At 35.2% G+C, this 27507-nt stretch overlaps 1 protein-coding gene across 1 annotated transcript in view; it reads left to right on the top strand.

Annotated features, from left to right (window-relative positions):
- The window catches only part of LOC117326886 (protein O-mannosyl-transferase TMTC2-like), a gene marked incomplete at its 3' end in the record, with an annotated part of 68523 nt that overhangs the window by 28892 nt on the left and 12124 nt on the right, over nt 1–27507 (top strand). The window contains 3 exon segments of the mRNA XM_033883684.1: nt 12784–13357; nt 24342–25221; nt 26436–26550. Of these exon segments, the coding sequence (XP_033739575.1) occupies nt 12784–13357; nt 24342–25221; nt 26436–26550 (1569 nt within the window).

The raw sequence follows: 27507 nt of genomic DNA, 5'->3' as shown, positions 1-27507 counted from the left end.
GTGAGTTGTTCATATTAAAAGGGCAACAGAAAATGTTTGAATTAAAGACATTAAATTTTGGCTGTAATTTCAACGTTCCAAAATTTGCATTTATAGTTTATAACGAATTTTTTTTCTCTTGATTATAAAAAATCACCTTTGTAAAATTTCAAGTTTAATAAAAATTCAGCTCTGTAAAATTTCAAGTTAAATATGAATCTTTTGAAATGTGTACATATATCCATGAACATTAAAATGATAAATGATGGGTCCCCACCAGACCATGGTGTGTCTGGATGTCTAATGCATTGCAAATAGATATATAATGGGTCTCCACTGTTAAAGCTGAGGGAGTATGTTCTTCTGGTATTATAAATATAATGCATATGAACAAGCTTATAGACTGGACTTCCAACCCCACCTGTCTCTGAAATATGGAAATCATAATGAAGAAAAGATGAAGTATACAGTTTTGATTTATTGAATATGTCTGATTCTGGACTTTCAAGCTAGGGGGAGGTAAGCTAAAAAGGATTCAATTTTTTTTTTTGATTCTTTACTAAGTACCGGGGGGCTCATGACAGGTACCCTGTATATAGTAATAATGATGGTATGGTCCAATATAGGTACTTGATCCTAAATCCAGATGTTCCCTGGATTAACTAGAATTAGATAATTGGTCATGAAAACATAGTAATAACAACAGTACAGAAAAGTGAATTGTTGAATTTTCGAGGCAACCGCCCCTTTATCAAGACACAGGTAAATTACAAACGATCAGATACGTCAGACATAGAACATTAAACAGTTACATAAGTTAAATAAAAGATGAACAACGAAGAATATCGTTATGTTTGTCTTAATGATCCACTCGATAATTCATTCGTCGAAGGCCTATAATGGTTTTAAAAAGAAAAATTCTTTGTTGTTGTACTGATGGATATAAGTAAACAACGTAATAAAAAGACAGATAAGTAATTTTATTGATATCTGACATTATATATGCAAATGCTTGGTAATAAGTGCAGTGCACCCCTTAATAATCTATTGCTGTTTAAGTATTTACTTGTATTCCGGATGACTCGATATTGACTCGAATAGTTCGAACTCACGCTTATTTTCTGAAGCATTATTTCGAATAAATCAAACTGGTTCGTCAATATTTATTTAATTTTGTTCGAACTAACCGGAGGTTTACCGTACTTGTATTCGGATGAGAACTGTTAAATCATGCTTTTTAATCAAGTGCAACTATGACATAAACGGTTTTGATACTAAATTATTTAAGGTTTCTGTAATATAACTAAATATGTGAGGTTATTTTTTAGTAGCATTTCTTTATCAATTGTTCTAGTCAATATGACTTCGACTACAAAATGAAGATGTGGATATTTTGGGTTAAATAATCAAACAACTATCATGCTAATGAAATTGTAAAACAATTTGCGAAGAAAATTCAACTAAAGGATTGACCCCTTGTTAAACTTTTTTCTGATTAAACAAACATTTTTCCAGATATAGAACAGGAGATTTAAGAGCCTTGGAGCTTCCAGGAATCCAAACTAAGCCTCTGTTTTTACATGGAAAGGAAGATGCACTTTAATGCTGCCAATGCTCGGAGGCGGTAATGGGACTTTTAAATTATGTATGAGATTATAATCAAATTAGTAAGAATCTGCAACCAGACAATCAAGAGTTATAATCAGAAACTGTATCATTAAAACGTTTTAAAATTTTATCTTTGACAGATAATTAGAAATGTGAACCTTAGAATTTCTGTGTATTGGTCATAATGATAGAGATGTTTTCTCTCTGTTTCTGTTGATAAGACATTGAAATATGTTGTCCGATTATTCCCCCATTGATTTTATCCGTACTCGAGGCGAGACTATAATTTGGTTTACGCGGTAACGTTCGGGGGTTGTGTTGTATGTCCTACAGTTGTATTTTGTCTCATTGGGCATGATTATTTTTCCATTAGCATGTTGCCTAAAATGCCAAAGGAATATGAGGACTATTGAAATATTAATGCTGTGAATCCCCAGATACCCTGTAACAGGATGAGCAGACGAAACCTTTGTTGTCGTGTGTGTACAGGTGATGCATGTGCATGGCAGAATTGCCCACAAGGCAGGCTCCATAGGATGTTGCAACAGACCCATTTAATATTATCGTAGTAGCAGAGTATTTAATGGTGTTGACAGAATAAAACTCCGGAGGAGAGATGGTTATGTTTTAGTAAGTACTCTATAGGTGACTTGTACTATCTGCCACCTGGACTTTTACCGTATCTTGCCGTTAAAACTCAAAGTTATTACAATTTGATAAATCATGGTCATGATGATGACGATGATTGGATGATAATTATAATGATGATGATTGGATAATAATTATGATGACGATGATGAGGACAGTTGCCAAAGATGATGCTTTGTTTGTGTAATGTGTGGGGGCGTGCATGTGTGTGGGCGTGTGTGGGTGTGGGTGTAATTTATCTGTCTCTGAACTGTTTTGGTTATGTAAAACCGTCTGTTTCAACTTTACCATGGCAAAAATTAAACCATTTAGAATGACATTTTGGATATCTAACAGATCAAACATTCACGATATTCAAGTTGTTTTTAAAAGAATTACGGAACAAATGAAAAACAAGTTATTTTATCTTATACTAATTAATCAGCCTCGTTGGTCCGGGTGGAAGCATACAAAGGGTCTTACTGTGGAAGGAAACTTGAAGTTTGTTTGTTGAGTTTAGTTCAGTAATTGTTCATAGCATCCTTTCTCCAAAGCTGTCGTTATTTGTTTGTCTCCTTGTGATAACACAGAACCAATGCTGAATTTATAGTGCTACCTCACTGAAATATATCCCAAAGACACCCTGCAGGACACCCCACCTGGTCACATTATATACAGACAACGGGCAAATTAATTGCCCCACTCCTAAAATGCTGAGCACTAAGCAGTAGAAACCATTTTTATAGACTGGTCACAGTCTCTATCAGGATATTTGGCCCCAAGACTCCTCAAAAGGGCGAAACGCTCAACTAAAGGCTAAAATTCGGGGAGGAAATCAGAGTACAGGAAGATAACCCTGATGGTCAGGCAGGTGATCGCTGTATATACACTGTACCTTTTCACATCACTTAAGGAACTGAATCCTGGTTGCCAAGGTGAAAGGCAAATCTGTTATGGTATTACGAGTCCGTGCTACCAGACCCATGGCCACTCTAAACGTCTTTAATTCGACAGTTGATATTACCATACAATCTCCTGATCACTGGATCACAGTTTAAACTATTCTTCATGAAAATTAAAAAATTAAAGATTACAGATTCAGTAAATATATCTTGAAGTGTTGTTTCACTTTTAATTGTTGGGGAATGGGACAATACTAATTGTTTACTTCAGTTTTAATTACCAATTATTCGTTTTACAAAAATTGTGTTTCAGTAAATTTGTCAGCTTCATAGATGAAAAATTTAAATCAAACTGAATGTTAGAAATAAAAAAAAAAAAAAAACATATTTCAACATTGTTGTCTTTAAATTTAGGATCACCTGATGTTGGTGTGTTACATTTTAGTTTTAAATTGCAATCTCCGAGAATTTGTGAAAAAAAAAGAAGAATTGTGGAATATTCATGTTTGGTTGATCAGACTTGGCACACTGTTCTGCTTTGAGCTTAATGAGTCTGTCACAATATTGTCGGCAATGTAATACTCCTGCAGGGATTTCATTAACGATGTAATTACCGTTTTAGGATAGAGTGAAATTTCTCCGACAATTATGTGCATGATACATGGACAGGAAGAGTTCCAAGGAAGGCTGAAGCTACTTCTACTCAGCGAAATCAAAATAGAGACAGACTATATTAGCGGCTGTTGACATGGCGACTCTGTTTTAGAAGACATGATTAATTCTGTGCCCTATTTGGTTGTTTTGGCTTATGACTGACAGGAAATGGAATGAGAGTGAAGTATCTGATAATATTGGTTTTTGGAAAATCCTTTTCTAATGTCATCCAATGAGCCCGGATTGAATGACCACATGATACCAGGACAAACAGACTTTAGACCAAGATTCAATGACCGTGGTACCAAGACAAACATTGTTGAGACATAGGCTGAAGGTCTTCACCTAAAAATCCCAGGAACATGGCCCGGGGTGAAGTGGATCTACAACAGTGTTGACATAAGTCGGCCATGTTTGTATGGTTCGAGATTGCACCGGGATAACAAACATCTAAACAGGACTCTTGGTAAAGGGGTTGGCCATCATTGTGTTGAATCCATGTATCATGTCTGTCTATATACACAGAGAAGACGCATTCCTGTAGGGGCGATAAAAAAATGTCTAGGTCCACGCATCCCCTTTCAAGGGCTGGATGTTTGTAGGAAACAATATATTTGAGATATAGACTAGATGTCTGTATTCCAATACATATATTGTAAAGTGTACAGGGTATGGATAAATATGTCCCTGTAACAGCGGAATTTAAAATAAAACAAAAGAATAATATTAAGAGTTTAAAAGCAAAACCGTAAATGTTTGTGATTTGATTCACTTAAGATTATCAGCTACGTTTTTGTATATCGATGATCTAAATTGATTGTTGTCCAAAAAAATAATGCTATTGCCAAAAAATGTTTTTAATTCTTGTTGAAATGTCAGTCAAATTCATGATCACAGTCAAATGCAAAATCTGTTAGTTATGTCAAATTTTTATAACGAATACAAAACGTAAATGTATTTGGAAATATTCTCCTGACTATAGGTATGGAAAATTTCATTCAGACTTTTGTGAATACGATCTGATAGAGACTGTTTGGAATCCTGCAGCAAGTATATTTTGTTTTAAGATTTAAAAATAATGAAAATATCTGAAAGTATAATGAAACTTGTTGTGAATGGCTTGGTTATAAGCTGGAACACCTGTGTTAACCGATCGGGGCTATATTGAACCATCAGTTTACGTGTGTTCTTCTATAGCTTAATATGTCCCGGCCTTGTATAGATTTTATAAAGCCGAGTTGTGTAACATGTACTATGTTGACACAAGGTTTCCATTTCAATGCCGTTTCCCTTTGTGGTCGAGTTTCAAGCAGTTTTTCAATAAACTCGCTACCAAACAAGCTAACCCTGTGTATTACTTTTGTACCCTATACTAAGGGCTGTGTGACCCAGGGTCATTCATTATACTGAAGCTACCTTGAGATTTTAGTATCAACATTTGGTCTCCTTGTAGTCTTACAAAATTGTTTTAGTATTTACACAAACTCAAATAAATTTTTGTGTGCCGATTAAGGAACTTGCATCATCATAACGGCAATATGTTTGAACAGATACTCTACATTACACATAAACATTTATAATCTCAAAGGCAGTGCATGCTTACCGGGGTAAGATGAAGATTTGTCGATAGGGCGGGTACATGTAACTTTTTTGCTAATAGAAATGCCAAACAAAGGTTTATGTCTAATGGCCCAATTCAGAATTTGAATTTCTTCCAAGATCTGCGTCTGCTTTGAGTAATTAAGGTCGATATTTTGGTGTTGCAACAGTTCTTATGTTGACATTTTAATATATCCTAATTTCTCAACCAATATGCGAGAAGAGCATGCAGAATTACATTTCTTTCATTACGAAAAGCAGTCATTGACCTGACAATAAGCTCACGCAATTGATGTCTGGTAATAAGCCCATCCATCAATATATGAACATGTATTGCCTTTCAGGAAAAAAAACACCAAATATGCTACAAAATTGTCTTGCAATATGCCCAGCCCTGATTTTAGTCTGCTCGAGTTTATGTGTTGGACCCCTGCATGGGCTTATCGCAGGATAAATACGGTACATTTTTAAAAAGCAGTTTTGTAAATTTATTGGGAGGGGCATATTACAATACAAATCATATATAAATAGCCGTATATCAATGGCAATATACAGGTATTTTTTAAGTTGGATATTAATTGAAACCAGAGATGGAAATTTATTAGTCTTTGAAAAGAGGGGTCAGAAATGAGCACTCTGCAGTTTATTATAGAATTTGAATATTAGATACACAATATATATATATATAGACCGTGGTATAGGTTGGCCAAAGGTATAAAGATCCTGATTTGCCTTGTGGGTGAGTCGAGGTGGAGACATCGTAACTTGGGGTGGAGACGTACATTAAACCATGGTTAAGGTGAAGACAGAGCCACTGTCACTGGGTTCCATCCTTTTAAATGTCTTATTCAAAAAGTCGGCTGATTTTACAGTAGATAGACTTGAGAGAGGATCTTGTGACCAAAATGGGTCCCTAATTATGCCTTATAATTACCCGAATCTTTGTGTTGATGGCCTAGCATATGAAACTCAACACCAGTCAATGAGGTGCATGCAGTGCATTTGTAAATCATCATTGAAAATTTAGATTTTCTGTGTTTCTAGAATCTCCTCTAATTGAGCTCGTCAGCTATGTTTAGGGTGCATTATAATTAATTTTGATTGTTAGAGAGACCAATATATTGGCCGCTTATTTTTGTATAGGGACCCTGGACACGTTTACAGTGTAAATATAGTTGCATGGTATGATAGAGATGGGATTATAATTTTAACTTGTGTGTTTAGTTTAACATGTCAACTGAAAAGTATAATCACCTCGGCATGAGTATGCAGAGATATAGATAAATGCTTAAACAACCTCCTGGTAACTATATCTTTCGATCTTTATCTTTAGGATAATTATACAGTCAATGATGGTAGAAAACTCTAAAAATGAATTTTCACAATTTTTCATCAGAATTCATATATAGCTCGCCTTACACAAAACACATAGTCTTTTTATCTTTAATAACTAAATTATTTGTGGTCATGTCAGTGCCTGACAGTTTAGTATCATCTATAAGATCATATTTGGATGAGGAAATAAACGTTAATTCAATTCAGTGCTTTGATAGGTGTGAATATTTTTAATCTCATTGATAAACATTACCTTAGCATTGTCAATATACAGTTTAATATTGCTTGTCAAAATGCCATTAACAAAGATATCTAGATTACAAAATCAAATTCAGTTGTTTTAGGGAAAGATTAGGAACATTTTTTGCGGTAATGTCTAAATGATAGTTTGAATGGATAAAAAAGAATCGTAATTTAGACATTAAGGCTCGGTATTAATATTAGATATAGAGTGAGAAACTGGATTATGAAAGGTTTTCTTACAAAAATATTTATATCAAATGGTTCTTGGTTGAGTAAATCAAGAAATTGTTTCCTAAGTACTCATTTACCAAAATGTACTTTAAATGACTTATCTACATGGATTGATAAAAGCAGTTATAAAATTTTTAGTTTGAATACTACTATAGGTTTTTTATGCCCCGTGACCATTTTATGGCAGGTCCGGGGTTGGAGTTGTTTATATTTACGACGGATTAAAACTATGATATGATATTTTAGATAATTTACGACGGATTATAATTTCAAATTAGATTATATGTCATAGATAACTTTGTTGAAGAAACAATTTATATGTGGCTGTCTGTACCGGCCATGTTATTCGTGGTGTCCTCCTTTGTGGCCTGAGTCAATATGTTCATAATCTACCAGACATGGGTGTTTTCTTACATATTAAATTCAACTTTTTTTCAATTAAAATTAATTTATAATGTGGGAGTGATTATGTGATGATGACTTTTGACATTTTCTTTCCTATTTTTTTTTTTGTATTTGAATAATTTATGATGACAAGAGTTGCCATAGTGATTTATATTTAATTACTGTATTTGTTAAAAATTTTCCTGACCTGAATTTATCTCCCTGTACATGTTGACATTATCTTCCCTAATACTACCCCTTCTCCCTTCGTCAAATTCTTCAAAAAAGGTTAAAATTTTCATAAACATTTACTGAAATATCAATCAATCAATACCAATTCATATTGGATTATTTTTAAATGACATTTTTTGGAAAAGTTAGTGGTTATACAGATCATAACCTGAATGATAAGTAAGATAAAGATGTAATAAATAAGTACAGATTTTTATATCTTCTGGTATTGCATAATTATGTGATAGATGAAGAGGCCTTGTATAAATTAAAATCATTTTAAAATTATACTTGACATATTGTGGATGCATCAGTGTTTTTTTTGTATCTGCAGCTGTCTCCCCTGCTTTGAGTTTCAACATGACCTTTCTTGTACGATAAAACCTAAACCAGTGACACAGCAATACAAATCTGAGTCTTATACTGTATCAGGTTTAGAGTTTCGCTGACACCAAAAACTTAATCTTTTTGGGTATATCTTTATTGTTTTGGGCTTAAAACGTAATAAATGTTTTTACGAGCGAAATGTGTAGGTCTGAAATATCTTGTATTTGCCTATAAACTTTTATTTAAGACAATTGTGACACTAAGATATAATGAAAAGTGACATCAGTGTAAGGTTTATTCGAATAAATCTTCTCTGAAGAATCGTTATTGTCAGTTGGTAATATCAAGTTGAATCTAATGCCTGTACAAATTTTACGATCTTCTCATTTCCACGTTTAAAACATTTTGATTTTACATAAATGGGGATCCCCTTGAGTGTTCAGCGCACTCCTGCATTGTTGTAGTCATAAATATGAAAAAAATTTAATGATAGCCAAACAATCTTTGAAAAAAAAGAAATTGTCACCTCACAATAAGTTGTGGATTAGATGTACCGTCATGACTGTCTGTCTGCATGTCTATTAAATCTGCGTGTTCTTTCATCTGTTTTTCTGTCCATGTAGAACATAGGAGCATGATTCAGAGAAAAAACTTGCCATAGACCATCTTCATAGAAGGATAGACCTTGTTGATTATCTGTCAGGGTCAGGGGTCAAGGTCTGCATTTTCAGGTCATGATCATAACAAAATCAGTTTTTAGCAGAATATAAAGGAAACTTTCAAAATATGTTATTATCTCTGTATGCAATGCAAACTTTTGATTCCATGAGGGATTATCAAACTTCACACAATGATAAAGGAACATAATTTCTCTGACCCTGGACAGGGATATCCGCAGTTTTACCGGGGTGAGATTTTCTTATCTCACCCTAGAGAAAAGACAAGCTACACATGCTCTTTGCACGTTCTCAACAATTGTATTTCGTCACATCAACAATATCATGACATCGTGCAACAGTACAATGACGTCACGTCGACAATTCAATCATGTCACGTCAACATTTCCTTGCATTGATGTAACGTCAATATTAGATACATTTGTACATAAGAGGGTAAACAGGGTAAGAGAAAAATAATCCTTCACCTTCATGGAAGTGAGACAGAGGAATCTCAACCCACGGGGCAAGATAATTAAGCTGCCAAACACTCGGCAAGCTGCATGTTTGGCAACTTAAGAATCTTCCCCTCGGGTTGAGATTCCCCTGTCTCACCCCCACGAGGGTGAAAGATTCTATTAATCTCAGACAAGATGGATTTTCAGGGTTTTTGGTTCAAGGTCAAGGTTACTGTTACTATTTTTAGCAGGGCCAGGTAAGGGACATGTATTTCTAAAGACATATATAATGCTAAAGCAATACCCAGTGTGCTTTTGTTTAATATGGGTTCAGAAAACACCTACATTTTCATAAATAATGCATATTGCGTTTTGAGACCAATCGGAAAACAACATGGCCGACAGGCAGCCATCTTGGATTTTGACAATTGAAGTTTGTTATCGCTATTTCTGAGAAAGTACCGAAGGGATCTTTCTCAAATTTCATATTAAGGTTTCCCTTGGTGCCTAGTTATGCATATTGCGTTTTGAGACCAATCGAATAACAACATGGCCGACAGGCAGCCATCTTGGATTTTTACAATTGAAGTTTGTTATCACTGTTTCTGAGAAAGTACTGAAGGGATCTTTCTGAAATTTCATATGTAGGTTCCCCTTGGTGCCTAGTTATGCATATTGCGTTTTGAGACCAATCGGAAAACAACATGGCCGACAGGCAGCCATCTTGGATTTTGACAATTGAAGTTTGTTATCACTATTTCTGAGAAAGTACTGAATGGATCTTTCTGAAATTTCATATGTAGGTTTCCCTTGGTGCCTAGTTATGCATATTGCGTTTTGAGACCAATCACAAAACAACATGGCCGACAGGCAGCCATCTTGGATTTTGATAATTGAAGTTTGTTATCGCTATTTCTGAGAAAGTACTGAATGGATCTTTCTGAAATTTCATAAGTAAGTTTCCCTTGGTGCCTAGTTATGCATATTGCGTTTTGAGACCAATCTGAAAACAACATGGCCGACAGGCAGCCATCTTGGATTTTGACAATTGAAGTTTGTTATCGCTATTTCTGAGAATGTACTGAATGGATCTTTCTCAAATTTCATATGTAGGTTTCCCTTGGTGCCTAGTTATGCATATTGTGTTTTGAGACCAATCGGAAAACAACATGGCTGACAGGCAGCCATCTTGGATTTTGGCAATTTAACTTTTTTATCACTATTTCTGAGAAAGTACTGAATGGATCTTTCTCAAATTTCATATGTAGGTTTCCCTTGGTGCCTAGTTATGCATATTGCGTTTTGAGACCAATCAGAAAACAACATGGCCGACAGGCAGCCATCTTGGATTTTGACAATTGAAGTTTGTTATCGCTATTTCTGAGAAAGTACTGAATGGATCTTTCTCAAATTTCATATGGTGGTTCCCCTTGGTGCCTCGTTATGCTTATTGCATTTTGAGATCAATTGGAAAACAATATGGCCGACAGACCGCCATCTTGGATTTTGACAATTGAAGTTTGTTATCTCTATTTCTCAAAGTACTGAATGGATCTTTCTCAAATTTCATAAGTAGGTTCCTCTTGGTCCATTGTATTGCATTTTTGGACCAGTCTGTCCTGAAAACAACCTGGCAAACAAACAGCCATTATCGTTAAATCTACAGCCATTATCGTTAAATCTCAAATTTCTTATATAGCTAGGATTCCCTTGTTTGAAAAGTACTGGAGGGATGTCTCAATTTGCACAGATTAGTAAAATGAAGGGAAAAGTAGAGAAAAGACCAATCTGACATGGAACCTATGAAGATCATTCAATGGTGGGCGCCAAGATCCCTCTCGGATCTCTTGTTTGGAAAAGTTAGTGGTTATACAGATCATAACCTGAATGATAAGTAAGATAAAGATGTAATAAATAAGTACAGATTTTTACATCTTCTGGTATTGCATAATTACTTGATAGATGAAGAGGCCTTGTATAAATTAAAATCATTTTAAAATTATACTTGACATATTGTGGATGCATCAGTGTTTTTTTTTGTATCTGCAGCTGTCTCCCCTGCTTTGAGTTTCAACATGACCTTTCTTGTACGATAAAACCTAAACCAGTGACACAGCAATACAAATCTGAGTCTTATACTGTATCAGGTTTAGAGTTTCGCTGACACCAAAAACTTAATCTTTTTGGGTATATCTTTATTGTTTTGGGCTTAAAACGTAATAAATGTTTTTACGAGCGAAATGTGTAGGTCTGAAATATCTTGTATTTGCCTATAAACTTTTATTTAAGACAATTGTGACACTAAGATATAATGAAAAGTGACATCAGTGTAAGGTTTATTCGAATAAGTCTTCTCTGAAGAATCGTTATTGTCAGTTGGTAATATCAAGTTGAATCTAATGCCTGTACAAATTTTACGATCTTCTCATTTCCACGTTTAAAACATTTTGATTTGACAAAAATGGGGATCCCCTTGAGTGTTCAGCCCACTCCTGCATTGTTGTAGTCATAAATATGAAAAAAATTTAATGATAGCCAAACAATCTTTGAAAAAAAAGAAATTGTCACCTTACAATAAGTTGTGGATTAGATGTACCGTCATGACTGTCTGTCTGCATGTCTATTAAATCTGCGTGTTCTTTCATCTGTTTTTCTGTCCATGTAGAACATAGGAGCATGATTCAGAGAAAAAACTTGCCATAGACCATCTTCATAGAAGATCACCTTGTTGATTATCTGTCAGGGTCAGGGGTCAAGGTCTGCATTTTCAGGTCATGATCATAACAAAATCAGTTTTTAGCAGAATATAAAGGAAACTTTCAAAATATGTTATTATCTCTGTATGCAATGCAAACTTTTGATTCCATGAGGGATTATCAAACTTCACACAATGATAAAGGAACATAATTTCTCTGACCCTGGACAGGGATATCCGCAGTTTTACCGGGGTGAGATTTTCTTATCTCACCCTAGAGAAAAGACAAGCTACACATGCTCTTTGCACGTTCTCAACAATTGTATTTCGTCACATCAACAATATCATGACATCGTGCAACAGTACAATGACGTCACGTCGACAATTCAATCATGTCACGTCAACATTTCCTTGCATTGATGTAACGTCAATATTAGATACATTTGTACATAAGAGGGTAAACAGGGTAAGAGAAAAATAATCCTTCACCTTCATGGAAGTGAGACAGAGGAATCTCAACCCACGGGGCAAGATAATTAAGCTGCCAAACACTCGGCAAGCTGCATGTTTGGCAACTTAAGAATCTTCCCCTCGGGTTGAGATTCCCCTGTCTCACCCCCACGGGGGTGAAAGATTCTATTAATCTCAGACAAGATGGATTTTCAGGGTTTTTGGTTCAAGGTCAAGGTTACTGTTACTATTTTTAGCAGGGCCAGGTAAGGGACATGTATTTCTAAAGACATATATAATGCTAAAGCAATACCCAGTGTGCTTTTGTTTAATATGGGTTCAGAAAACACCTACATTTTCATAAATAAATTTGATAACTTATTCCTGTTCTTTGTATTTTGTAGTCGTGCCATACAGAAGAACCAGGACCTACGTCCGGAGACGCCGATACTCAACGTGATCTACGACGACTTCTGGGGGACACCTCTAACACACAGTGGGTCACATAAGTCATATCGGCCACTATGTGTCCTTTCTTTCCGTCTGAACTACTTCCTCGGCGAACTGAACCCTTGGGGTTATCACCTCGGAAATGTCCTCCTTCATGTTGTGGTGACTGCATTGTTTACACATTTGGCACGGATATTCCTACGCCACACGGTGCCAACACTTGCTGCAGGACTATTGTTCGCGTGCCACCCGATCCATGTTGAGGCCGTTGCGGGGGTGGTAGGGCGGGCGGATGTTGGAGCCTGTCTTTTCTTCCTTCTCGCAGTCTTAGCTTATATAAAGTACGTCCACCAGCGCGAAGTGGGCAACAGTCGAGAAAAGTGTGTGTGGTTTGGACTTGTGGCCTTGTTAACTACAGCTAGTATGTTAACTAAAGAACAGGGCGTGATGGTGATTGCAGTTTGTGCGGCGTATGACTTATTTATTTATCACAAAGTGACGGTACAGGATATCATTACATTCAAATGGGTAAGTCATCGTTCTCATCTATCATAATAAGACTCGGAGGAGCCTCCACTTTTTCTTCAAAATAAAAAGTACAAATCTAAAAAATAGATAAATCACATTTAAATGAATAAATTCATCAGTTACATTATCATAAACAGAACATACGTAACCAGACTCCACCCCTCAACACAAATCAAATCTTAACAATTTAAATTCCCTTCAGAACAAAGTTTGAAAAGTTACACTTGTAGAAGTACAAGTGTAATGTTAATTTTTTTTAGCATATTATGTTTAAATTGATTGAATATAAATCACCAGCCACAGCAAGATATACATATACATATATGTATGTACCACTATTACAAAAAGTACACTCGGCCCATTAGGGAATATGAAATGAGAAGAAAAGTAAAAAATCTCTTCAAGGAAAATTAGATGCCCCGTCAAAAAATAAATGATTAATGTTATTTTTTATATTTTTTTTTCTACTTTTCAAATTTTGACATCTGGTAAATACATTTCGGTTATGATTTAATATGCTTATCAGTAAATGCATCATCAACTGATGTATATTTCAGATAAAACCCATCAAGTGATACAATTTTAGTATCTTTGAGTGTTGGACCAAAAATAAGACTGAAAAAAAAAAAAAAAAAAACATGGTTTGAAGTTCAGATGCTTTAGAATGCCAGATTGTATATAAAAATTTACCAATTTCGCTAGAATAATAAAAGTACAGCGTGACAGCCTTTTTCAGTTAGAAATGAAAGTCAGAAAATTGTTTTATATCAAGGGAGATAACTCCAGAATTAAAATAAATGTTTTAGGTCCTCGTAATATTTAAAGATGCAGCCACTGATGGAGGCTATTATAGTGCTATCAGACTGAAATGTCACCCTTAGTGGGCTAAAAATAACAGCACCAAGTGACATGATACTGACAACCGGCTACCTGTTCTGATCAGCCTAATGTGAAACAGAGGTCGGACTACCTGTAAATATACAAACTTGGTTTGTATAGGTCAAGAGACAGAACCACTGACCTGCCTTCTTTCTCCTGTCCTCCTGTGAGCCATTGACACTTGTCCTCATGTGACCCTAGCTGTTATGATAGGATGTAAATAAACAGACACACCACTGCAAACATACCAGCTGCCTCTAATTTTAATTGGCAGATCCCCAACCCAAAGGCCAATTTATATAAATATGGAGGTAGAATCCAAAGAAGGGCATTAGAAAGGAAAATGGCAGTAAAGGAAATAGTACAAAAAATACAGATTGTTCAATTTTGTGTTTCAAAGGAGAGGGCTTTGACAAAATTAAGCATTAAGACTGTCAAATCTGCATGCAGAGAGGGAGGGGGTTAAATTTTGAGAGTTGATACTGGGTAATGGTTCTCAGCCTGCCTTGGGAAAGTTAGTTATAAATGTAGTTGTGATCAGCCTGGTGATTAAGTAGTATATTGTGCCAGGCATGTGTGATATCCTTCATCACACATGGTAAGCGGTAAATAAGGTTCAATTTAGATAGTGTGATGTTTATACGGCCACTTATGGGCTGATAAATTCCTGTTATATGGGACTGTACAAGCTTCCCTCCATTCACCCCTTATCTTGACTGACTGGCCCTTTACTGCTCAACACAAGCACATTGATATATGGTGTTGTAGCCAAACTCTAAAACACCTGTATTGGATTATTTTTATTGGTAATTTTTAAATAAAATGTGGAGTAATTCTCAATGGTCCAGTTGCCTCTGCTTCCAACTTGATATTTAGACTATGTAATTATGAGGTAATGGGTCTGCTGAAATACCAGGCGTATGTACTGTCTGTTCAGAAACACAGACTGGGTTCATGGCAGGATCTGATTATTGGATTTGGTCTTGGGCATCATATGGAAATTCATTTCTAGGTTGGAAAGTGATAAAGATTGTTAAGAATTAGATATCTTTTATGCTAATGGACTTACCATGAATTCTTTAAAGCTGACAGTGTGAAACACTGCTGCTATGATTTTATTGTTATTCCGTACACAGACCTACCTGGAAGGGAAAACCTTCTCTCCAGTGATAAGGACATGCAAACACTATCACAACCCTCCAACTTTGCAAGTATCGCCATAAATTTCTCAAGTGAGCATCACATCAAAGTGTGAATTTTGTCATGAATGTGAAGTTAGGGCCGCCCTGTACATAATCTATTGTTATAACATGAACTTCATACCTTAAGACTATGAGAAAGGACAGGTGGTCTCCATTAAAACAATGGCAAGTATTCGATTACTGACGGTAGCTTTTACTATGCCAGTAACAAAAAAACGAGTAAAATTAACTTATATTAGTCATTCTTTGTTGGCCCAGATTTAAGTGTTCTAAAAAGAAAGCTATAGGGGGTGTATAACTTTGAGAGGAAACTAAGTACCAAGAGAAAAACTATGTCAGATTGGGAAGGTGACTTATATAACATTTCACATTTCACTGGGGAGGTGATACCCATACCGTTTCACATTTCACTGGGGAGGTGATACCCATACCGTTTCACATTTCACTGTGGAGGTGATACCCATATCGTTTCACTTTTGATTGGGGGGTGATACCTATACCGTTTCACATTTCACTGGGGAGGTGATACCCATACCGTTTCACATTTGATTAGGGAGGTGATACCCATACCGTTTCACATTTTACTGGGGAGGTGATACCCATACCGTTTCACATTTGATCTGGGAGGTGATACTCATACCATTTCACATTTGATTGGGGAGGTAAATATTATACCTATACCATTTGACATTTCATTGAGGAGGTGATACCCAATTCATTTCACATTTCACTGAGGAATCATGTAGATGAAATGCAAACTGTACATGTGTTAACACTGTGCCAAGCACTGTGTCGGAAACACCAACCACCACCACCACATCATAGAGCACGATGTTTTCTTTTTAAAGCCAATATGGCCTCTCTAGGCAGGTGGTCCCTTCCAACAATTAAAATATTGGGGGAATTAGTTAAGCCTCTGACAAGAGTTGGCCTCTCAGGGCAAGTTTGTGCACATATATCTTGTGTTAAAGTGGTCCATTAATCTCATGTTATGGAGTTCTGTCATGACGTGTGTTTTGTGACAAGTCTTTTTTTCCCCAAGATATTTTATATGAAATTTAGAAGTCTGTGTCGCCAAGCATCTGGAGATCTACTACTCTAGTGATACAATAATTAGAAATAAAATACACTTTCAGTGGACGGGTCTTCCGAGAAAACAAAATGCAATTTCAGTGAGAAACAGCGTTCAATAAAAAAACAGACTTTCATTAGTGCTGGTTAAACCTTACAAGTATATATCGATTGATTCTAAACCTTTCTCTAACTTTTTCTGTTTGTAGGATTAAATTGACAGGATTACAACATAAATTCTCACAGCAACACTGGTATTTAACTACTGAAAATGTGTTAGATATGTTCTGTCCAGTCTTCTGGGAGAAGTAGTTATTTCCCGAATCCTCTAAGTGTTTGCTTTATGTTGCCTTGCACTCGTGCCGTACTTTTAACTTACATAATCCGATGAAGTATAGCAATGGGATTTATTCTTCGTAACCCGAAATAATCGGGGGATGAGGAATGCTTTGTAAGTTAAGTAATGGGATTTATATGGCTAAATCCATATCTTCAGAGCTGCAGTGGAAAAGAATATTCTAAGCATGAATTTGAATTCAGTATTTCTATTCAGTTTAATTTGCCGGTGAAAACATTTCCTGTTTTTGTAGACGCCACTAAGCCATTTAAAGCATTATGAATTCGTAGCACATGATATTGAAAGATTATTTTGATTCAGTCTGGCTTTACATGGATGAACAGTTTAATTCTAAAGACGTCAGCCAGCTGAGATCACCATACCAGTTGTCTCCCCTGGCTGAACAGAGATTCTACAGGAGTCTGTAACTGATAGAGCGGGGAATCGTAGCCGTTAACCTTGAATTTTCATCTGTTTTAAATGAGCCCCAATACTCAGATATAAATGATTTATGTAAATAGCAAGAAGTTGATGTTATTTTCTTGTATCTTAGACAGATACGTTGTAAAAATGGTTAGCGGGTGAAGTAACGATACTGGGTTATGTGTACATACATGTGTTTGTATTACTTTATGGAGGCTGTGAGTAATCTGAGTGAGAATCGACTTTGATTGATAACCTAATTACTACAGTGGTATGGAGTATGGGGTTTACTCTCCAATGTTATAGCTTTCCTTAAGTGTCCCCTATCAATCTTCATGCATTCAAATTCATCTGGTAAATTTCAGATAGTCCAGCTGATTTAATGTATAGATCCAGTCAACATAAATTTTTTTCCATAATATTTTTTTCGGCATAGCCGTATAATTTTCTTTTGGCCCGGATATGACGCGACAGGTGGCATTACTGGTCAAGATGAAGTATGTGATTGGTCAATGTAGCGGTCAATGCAAAATACAGATATGCAGTTAAAGACGAATCAAAGTTAAGATTGAATGCAAGCTGAATAAGTGGATGTATCTTTTCAAATGACACATTAATAAAATTATTTTCCTGATTCAAATGCAGTCTTATAATCACCAAAAATAATTTTAAACTTATATAATTTTGTTATCCGTTCTGAAACGCATTTATTAATAAGTTTACATTATAACCACCAGCATTAAAACTATGCCATTTATCTTTTTTAAAGATATTTCTTGTTATGTGTTGATAATTTTTTTATTTGAAGGAGATATGTTTTGGATCTATACTTTAAGGAGTATGTCTTTAATTTTCAGTTTAAATTGGGCCTTAAACTCAGATCACCAATTTATCTGTAAGCTTAAATTATTCAGCAGCATAATGGTCTTCCAAGATTATCCAGTTCTTCTGATAGATGCCTGATTTCATATATAGTGATATTTGTCCCAAGCTTGTTGCTGTTGAGCAGTTACCAAACAACGAAAAAAAAAAAATTTAATAAACAAACAAATCAATGTTAAGAATGTTTGAGTGAACTCCTTGATATATTATAGATCAGTCTTTCTGTGGATCAGTTCAAATTGGTATGGATACCAATGGTTGCTATTTGTGTGAGTCAATTACTGAAACTTGGAAATGTTATTTTCCATGATTCAATTACCAAAATATGGGAATGTTATATAATTATTTTCTGTGAGTCAGTTACCAAAATATGGGAATGTTGCTTTGTGCAAGTCAATTACTGTAAAATACATTGTAAATATCAAATTACAAATGAGTGCCGACTAGCTGTTTGTAGATTTTTAGAGGTGGTTGCATAACTTAATTAACATTTATTATGAAACTTCGTTATTTTTCTTTTACATTAAGTGTTATAACTACGAAAAAATGGACAAATTCATAAATTTTTAAAGTATACCTGGTATACCCAATAAAATATCATTTTTACTGAAAGAAAGTCTCTCTCATACATCAATAAGTAGTTGTAGGGGGCAAGTTATAGGGGATATACGGTATATTATTTCAGTAATTCTGATACTCGGTATGCATGATAAATTCTCAGATTGCTAATTACTGCTAATGCATCATCATTCTGGAAGTGTCCCAATTGTGTGTACAATGTTGATAAGTCCATTGACTATAAAGATTTTATTGTGTAATGATCGAAGTGTATTCATTAGTTCCACAGGTGCCATCCACACTTATTACAAGAGTCGAGCAGGTCTATCTCGATTCGTTTGAACTTTGATATTTATACAGTTGGATATTGATCAGTTGGTCCTGAAACCAGTTGACATTACAACAATGGCCATGCTGGCTTGTGTAAATCATTAATGACAGGTTTAACTCTCTCTTGACCTCATGTAGTGATATAAATCGCAGAAATTTCTTATTTTAAACTAATCCTGACATCACTAAAACAAATCGCTTTTGAGTGGTGAGAATGGAATATAATTCGCACTTATTTAAGAGAAAATAAAACACTGGTATTGTTTTGTTGTCAGTGTTGCTATTTATAATGCAGTTTTTTGCCTCTGATCCCAAAATCTATTCTTCATGCACTCTAGGGTCTGGGATTAGGTACACAACTTTTCGCAAAAGTGATATTGCATATTATTCCAGAATTTGAACCCCCTACCCTGGGTCTAGATAACCCTGTCCTTTGAGAAGAACACATTGAGCAAATTCTCGTTTAATGGATCACAATCTGACATGATACATGGCATTGTGCTCATATTAGTATCATCGATTCCTAATCCTATTGAAGAGAATCTTTGCGACTTGGGAGAGATTTATTACGTAATGTAAGAAAAGATGATTTTCATTTTTACTGACTTGAGCTCAACTGGTTTGAAATCAGTACGCCTACAACAATAGATGTGTGTATTGATATTAGCTGGACCTGTTATCGTCAATAGTGTAATCAGTGTGAACAGAGAAGTAAAAAATGGACTTACAAGTTATACATATGTTGGTTTAAAATAGATTGAAATGATGATTATAACCACAATGTAAATGTCTGTATTTCATACCACCTGTTGTCACCCTAAGGAGAAGACTGGGATATTCCTGATGTCTAATCCTATTGACTTTCTCTATGTCAATAAAATTTGTTGAAATTGAAAGGTCCTTCGTACAAGTAATGAACTTATGTGTAGGAGGAGGATTTTTGAATGTAAAGATGTTTTAAATTTAGAGCAGAACCTTATTGCAAAACAGATATATCCAAACAGAAATCTGCATGTGTAAGATTACCGTTAGTAACCGACATTTGATTGGACCGTCACCTAATTTATATAAGGGACACATAACGAGAAACTACCATGGGCTTCACACGATGGTGTAAGGTGTGGCTCGGAATTTCATTATGCACTGTTTTATAGAAACTGTAAGTTGAAATAGACGGCCTAGTATTGCAGCATTAATCAAATTGAAACAGAAGCAAATTCAAATGTAAATAATTGAGTTCGGTCTGAAAATTAAGTTAAAGTTTTTTGACCCCTTGAGTTACAACACCAGGTCTTCGTTTATCAGGTTGAAATTGAAAAATGTTAAATTCTTAATCATTCAAAAATGTAAGTATGATTTTCCAATTGTTGTTTTTTAATGATTGTTTAAAATTCTGATGCTGAAAGTTTTTATCATAGAACTGAATTGTAAAATAATATTTGAGATTGAAACAAAAATTTGTCGATTGTTTTCCCTTACCATACAGCTAAGCTAACAGAACAAGGGCACATTGGGGATGTAGATGCATCGCTATATATAGATTCAAAAAAGTTAAAACTGAAGGTCGATCATTGTAGCAAAGGAAATTCTATATACTGGTTGTTTGTGTGTAGTGTGTCTTACATTGTTTCAGGCACACTCCTTCCTTCTGTTAACAACATCAACCCTTAAATAGTTTGAATGTCTTCGTCTTTCCTCCATTTACAATAGGGGCCGCTGTGGCCGAGTGGTTAAAGTGTCCCGACACTTTATCACTGGCCCTCCACCTCTAGGTTGCGAGTTCGAAACCTACCTGGGGCACTTGCCTGGTACTGACCATAGGCTGGTGGTTTTTCTCCAGGTACTCCGGGTTTCCTCCACCTCCAAAACCTGGCATGTCCTTAAATGACCCTTGCTGTTAATAGGACTGTTAAACAAAACAAACTTTTTACAATTTTAAAAAATGAATGTGATTTAGTCGTGAAAATGCAGAAATGTAATTACCAAGGGTAACCCCGACAACTTGATGACGTGTATATATATATATATATATCTTGTCAGGTTGATCTAAGATACAGTAATTGTACAGCCACCAGGTAATATGTTTCTGTATCATTTAGAATTTCACTGTAAATAAATCTTTTGAAGCTTCAATTTACTCGACCTGCCTTACTCGCAGGTCGTTGTTCAGGATACACAATTTCATGGGTACTTAGCTTTGAAAATCTTCAACTTTTGTCATTACAGAGTTTGATATTTCATATAATGCGTTACATTTGAGTGTTATATTCAAATGTGCAAAGGGGGCACACCCATGATTTGACTATTATTAATATCAACTGTAGTCACGGTAACCAGTTTTGAACAAATGGCTTTAAGTGTAGACTAATATAGGTCTTAGTAACATTTCAGAAGTCAGGATTCAAGTTTTGAAGGCGTCAATGAATACATATCCGTATATATATGTAAATTGTCATTAATACTGGTGCTTCCGTTCATGTAGATGCAATATAGTGCAATCAATACATGTATGAGTTCAAATACACTGTTATTATTACAGAAATGACAAAAAAATAGAAATATTGAAGTATGATTGGTTTTAATTATGATACAACAAAACAGACCATAATTTAGTACTTGACACTATGTCATATGAAATTATTAACTTTGGTGTTTATGTTTGTAAGATATGAAAATTCAGCGCAATGTGATCATGTTCACCTAAAAGCTTGTCATTTCTTCTTGTTTTCTGTCAATCTGTATAAATGATGCAGAATAAATTGGCGATAAGTTAGATATTGCTGCAATAAACAGTTGTGATATCTTTTAATTTGATATATTCACTTGTGAAAAAGTCCGTCAAGGCCTTGCACCGATATGAATAAACAGTATATAGGGCGACAGTGTTATAATCAATGATGTGGCTACTGTGATCAGTTACTGAGGATAGCCGATAACAGTCTCGGAGATAAACAGCTATCAGTCACAACAAATACAGATGAAGAGCTATATATCCTATGGGCGGAGAACCGTAACCCTCTTACCTGAGATGTATATGTTATGAGTGATATAGGTTTATCAACGTTAATTAAAATGTCATATACCGGACATCTCTAGCAGCGGGATATTAATTAAATATAAGATACGTGACACCAAAGTAAGATACATTTTATCTCTACAGTAAAATGATAACTAGTTCCTTGTGTTGGGGACAATAGGTCTGTGCTCTGTCAGACTGATTCACCTTGTCTGCTTGTTCTCTCTTACCATTTTCACCTTCAATGTAGATTTGATTGAGTGTTGCATATTAAAATCTAGTACACAGGTCTCGTACCCCAATGCTTAACAATATATACAGAGTTATGGTCCTTTGGTCAGTGCACATGTGTATGTACAGAGTTATGACCCTTTGGTCACTGTGTATGTTTGTTTATACAGAGTTATGGCCCTTTTGTAGCTGTGTACATTGTATATAGAGTTATGGCCCTTTGGTTTCTGTGTACATTTGTATATACAAAATTATGGCCATTTGGTCACTTTGTACATTTGTATTACAGAGTTATAGCCCTTTGGTCTCTTTGTACATTTGTATTACAGAGTTATAGCCTTTTGGTCACTTTGTACATAAGTAAATAATGAGTTATGGCCCTTTGGTTACTGTGTATATTTGTATATACATAGTTATGGCCATTTGGTCACTGTGTACTTACTGGTACCTGCAATGTTACATTTTGTAAATACCTAATGGGAAATTGTTGAGTGTTACATACTTTCCAAGACTGAGTCTTGTGACCCATTCTTTACAGAGTTATAGCCCTTTGTTAAACTTTTTATACCAAAGTTTATATGTATATGGTGATAAATGCTGCAATACTCTGTCTTATTATTGAATATATACACAGAGAAATATTGACACAGAATACATCAAAAAATTAAATTCTAATACTGCTTACATTAAGAATAATTTTGTATTGGTTAAAAGAAATTATATAATATCTTGGTACTTTTTTACATTTGAAATTTATTCAGGAATCTGTTGTTTAAGCAAGGTTTATGTATGATAGAAGGTGTGATGATCGTGATCAATCTCCCTACGACAGGCAGTACTTTTGCCTGTGTATACATGTGTATAGGTTTAGTAACAAAATTGATTGTTGTAAAATGTCTGCATTCTCCAAACACAATGTGTATCAGGCGATTGTGAGGTCAGCGAGTGCAATTCGTCTACACTCTGACTGTAACAGTTCACAGTCAGAAATGTCATTATGTAATTATCTTTTGTTTTATGAAATAATCACGGTTGAGTGACTTTTGAAGTGTAACAATTTCCTCCTACTTTGATATCCTTTAGGCCTGAGGTGTTATTGTATTGTACTTTTAAATTGAAAAGTGCACTTGTCTGATGACACAGTTTTTATCAGTGCTCAAAGTCAATTTTGATTGCCAATTTTATCTTAATGTTCGACAAATTTAAAAGCAACAGCTCAGTGTGTCGTTCCTGAAAGCTTAACAAAGTAAAAATTGGCTTTATTCAATTTCAATAAAGTTGTACTAAATTGACTTTAAAATTATCGTGATCTACACAGAAATTTTCTGCTAAACCACAGTAATGATCCAATGATTCTTTGTGGGGATGGAGATATAACTCATTTCATTGAGCAGAAAATATTATACATTTTATGAAAATAACACAAACAGTACATGACTATGCAATATGGATTACATTGTAAAATAATTCATATCAACTTTATTTTTATCTCACATTATTTCTGTAAGTTGTGTCAGGATAAGGATAAAATATTTTACACATATTTATAATGTATGTGATATATATGAGTTATCTCCCTTGATGGCATACACAGTACTCTAATTCAGCACTCAGGGCTGCAAAAACATTGATAGATGTATTCTTGTGTAAATATTCTAAATATTAAAGGCGTTAGGCCTTCAATTCTTTAGTGTAGAATTGTTTTGGAAAGGATTTACGATATTTCATAGTCTTTGTATTTCTACACTCGACTGAAGTCATATTTCAGAGGACATCTATATATATATTTTATCAGATTGTTAACAAACATTTATATTTTCAATGGCATTAAATTACTAGAAACATATCGATCGCACTATATTCTGTTACTGCAACGTCACTGAAATTTGTGCATTTTCACATAAAAATTTGTTTATTTTCACATCAGACTGTTTCAAAGACTTTGTAACTGGCAATCTCTGATACTATCGAAATCTAAGGAATTAACAAACATATGCTGTTATTTTGAATGGTGACATCATTCTTATTTTGTGTTGTTTTGATTGGCTGTTTCAGATGAAGAGAAAAGACATTCTGGAAGGGATCGTCTTGTTGGTGCTAGTCGGTGTATCTCTTATCACATTCCGCCTTGTGTTCATGGGGAACAAACCCCCAGAGTTTGCCCCGTCCGATAACCCAGCTTCCGACTCGGATAGTCTGTTGACTCGGGCACTGACTTATTTGCTGTTGCCTTCTCTTAATTTGTGGATTTTACTGTGTCCGCGAGTGCTTAGTTTTGATTGGTCGATGGACGCTATTCCATTGGTCGAGTCAGTGTCAGATATACGTAATGTGTTTTCATTAGTGTTTTATTCTGTGTTATTTTATAAATCATATTTGTTAATTTGTGATCTTCATAATAGTAATAGCCATACGAAAGTGAGAACGTTCCAGCCACATATGAATGGCAATGGGTTTACCCATCATACACATTCCGGTAGTCAAAATAATAACCATCACACTCATAATAAAAATATTACTTTCATGAAAACGAAACTTTTATCGTCAAATCGACGTCCTTCCAACAGCTCGACGGACAGCGAAGACGAGCAAGCGACTGTTGTCAGAATCTACCGATCTCAAGACATTTGTGTTATGGCTCTGGCACTCATGGTGTTTCCATTCATTCCTGCCACAAATTTATTTTTCTACGTTGGTTTTGTGATAGCGGAGCGAGTGTTGTACATTCCAAGTATGGGATTTTGTCTGTTAGTTGCCCACGGTGGCTATGTTCTTTATAAAAAGCTGCAGCGAAATACGGTGGCACAGAAGGGATTTGTGGTTGCATTCGTAGCCCTAGTGGCTCTGTTCTGTGGAAAAACTGTGCTGCGGAATCGCGTGTGGCAGACGGAGGAGAATCTGTACAGATCTGGTGTGTCAGTCAACCCAGCCAAAGGTTAGATATTTATCAGAGTTGCTGCAGTGATTGCTACACCATCATTGTATCCATGTTAGTTACAAAAACCAAACAGCAATGCATGTGCAATAATATAAAAGATAATTTCATTTGATTGTTAAAGATCATACACTGCCAATACAGGCCTGCAAAGTACGAACCACTTGTTTTAAAGATGCCAAAAAATGGCACCAATGGTATAGAAAATACAAATGCATATATACTTTATTGAATTAAACCAGTAAATGAAAACAAAATAATAACATCCTAAAAATTGATTGCTTAAGACAGAAAAGTATGTAACAAATAGTCCAAATATGACAGAATTTCTTTGGGATGATGTTAATGATTTATTAACTTTGAATTTGAAAGATAAAATGCGAAGCTCATGTCATGATTTTGTGTCACATTTTAGGACCTTTACATATACTGAGTCACTTATCATTCATAGAGAGAGTTATAGCCCTTGGTTTGTTTTTGATACCAAAGGTTTTAGTTGTGAAAGGGGATTGCTCACATTATTCTTCCATTAAAGAATAATTTGATGTTCAATTACAATCATGTGATTTTCAATTGCAATTTTAACTAGTTCAATCTATAACCCTGTAATAAATTGTCTAAAACTTGTGTATGGAATAGTTTTATAATGCTCATAGATTGATGCAGTACTAGTGTATACAGAGTTATGACCCCTTTGTCACTGTTCACATTTGTATGTAGAGTTATGGCCCTTTGGTCACTTTGTACATTTGTTTATACAGAGTTATTGCCCTTCGGTCACTGTTTACATTGTATATAGAGTTATGGCCCTTTGGTCACTTTGTACATTTGTTTATACAGAGTTATTGCCCTTTGGTCACTGTTTACATTGTATATAGAGTTATGACTCTTTGGTCACTTTGTACATTTGTTTATACAGAGTTATTGCCCTTTGGTCACTGTTAACATTTGTATATAGAGTTATGGCCCTTTGGTAACTTTGTACATTTGTTTATACAGAGTTATTGACCTTTGGTCGCTGTTTACCTATATTTGTAAATAGAGTTATGACCCTTTGGTCACTTTGTACATTTGTGTATATAGAGTTATAGCCTTTTGTTCATACACTGTGTCCTTTTATATGTAGAATCACTTTCTAAAACTTTTGTACAGAATATCTTTAAAACCCTATTTGATACTTTGACACTAAAGACAGCCTATTTTTAATTTAACAGCATGGGGAAACCTAGCCAATGTGTTAAACAGTCAGGGAAAGATAGGGGAAGCTGAGACAGCCTACCGCAACGCTCTCATCCACAGATCCAACATGGCTGACACCCACTACAACCTGTAAGTCTGCTTTCACAATATCTCACTAGATGTGCATTATCAGGCTGAGCATAAACTGAAACCTCAGGATTTTTAGGTCACCTGTGCGTCGTCCGTCCGTAAACAATTTACATTTTCGACTTCTTCTCCAAAACCGCTTAACCAAATTCAAGGAATTTACAGAAAGCTGCTATGGCAGAAGGTCAACCAAAATTGTGAATTATATGGTCCCCATCCCCCAGGGGCCTGAGAGGTGGGGCTTAAAAGGGTCAAATACTGAAATTTCAAAAATCTTCTTCTCTACTCTCAGATATGGTAGAATCAAACACTCTTCATAGATGGAAGGGTCTTATGGTGCTTTACCAAAATTGTGAATTTCATGACCTTGGGGTCTCACGTTTGCCCCTTGGGAGGAGTTAAACTTTGCTATATTTTATATAGGGAAATCACACTTTTGACAATCATTTGTTTGATTTCTATTGGAATTCATTTTAATTTTCTTAAATTTATCAGCATGGGATGACAGCTTTATGATATGCACATGTTGGCCCTGACTGACCCCTTGGACTGATGGGTGGGGCCAAAAAGGGTTAATTAGATTAACTCAAATATTTCAAATCTCAGTTGACTGTTGAGGCCCATGGGCCTCTTGTTTGTTTTTGGTCCATGTTTAGTTTGGACAATGATTTGTGTGTACACTGGAACCTTTTAGTTTTTGTCTGAGCACTTTAATTGAATATATATCGTTTAGCTAGCATGTAAAGTTTGCCAAGAACCGACATCCAATAGGTACAAACGTGTATAAACTGTAGTTCATCATCTACGAGGTTCTGATATATACTGGTATACAAAGCCATGTTAATAAGTAAATTTCATTTCAAGTTTTATTGAATGTAAATTGAATAAAATTTTCAATAACTCAAATAAAATTGAAGATCAGCTCCTGAAGCTAGGTTTCCATTCAGTATATTCAGCTTT

Source organism: Pecten maximus, chromosome 5 (genome assembly GCF_902652985.1).
Source record: "Pecten maximus chromosome 5, xPecMax1.1, whole genome shotgun sequence".
NCBI classification, from domain to species: Eukaryota; Metazoa; Mollusca; class Bivalvia; order Pectinida; family Pectinidae; genus Pecten; species Pecten maximus.
The sequence above is the reverse complement of the archived record's forward strand: the minus strand, read 5'-3'. Positions and strand labels throughout refer to the sequence as shown.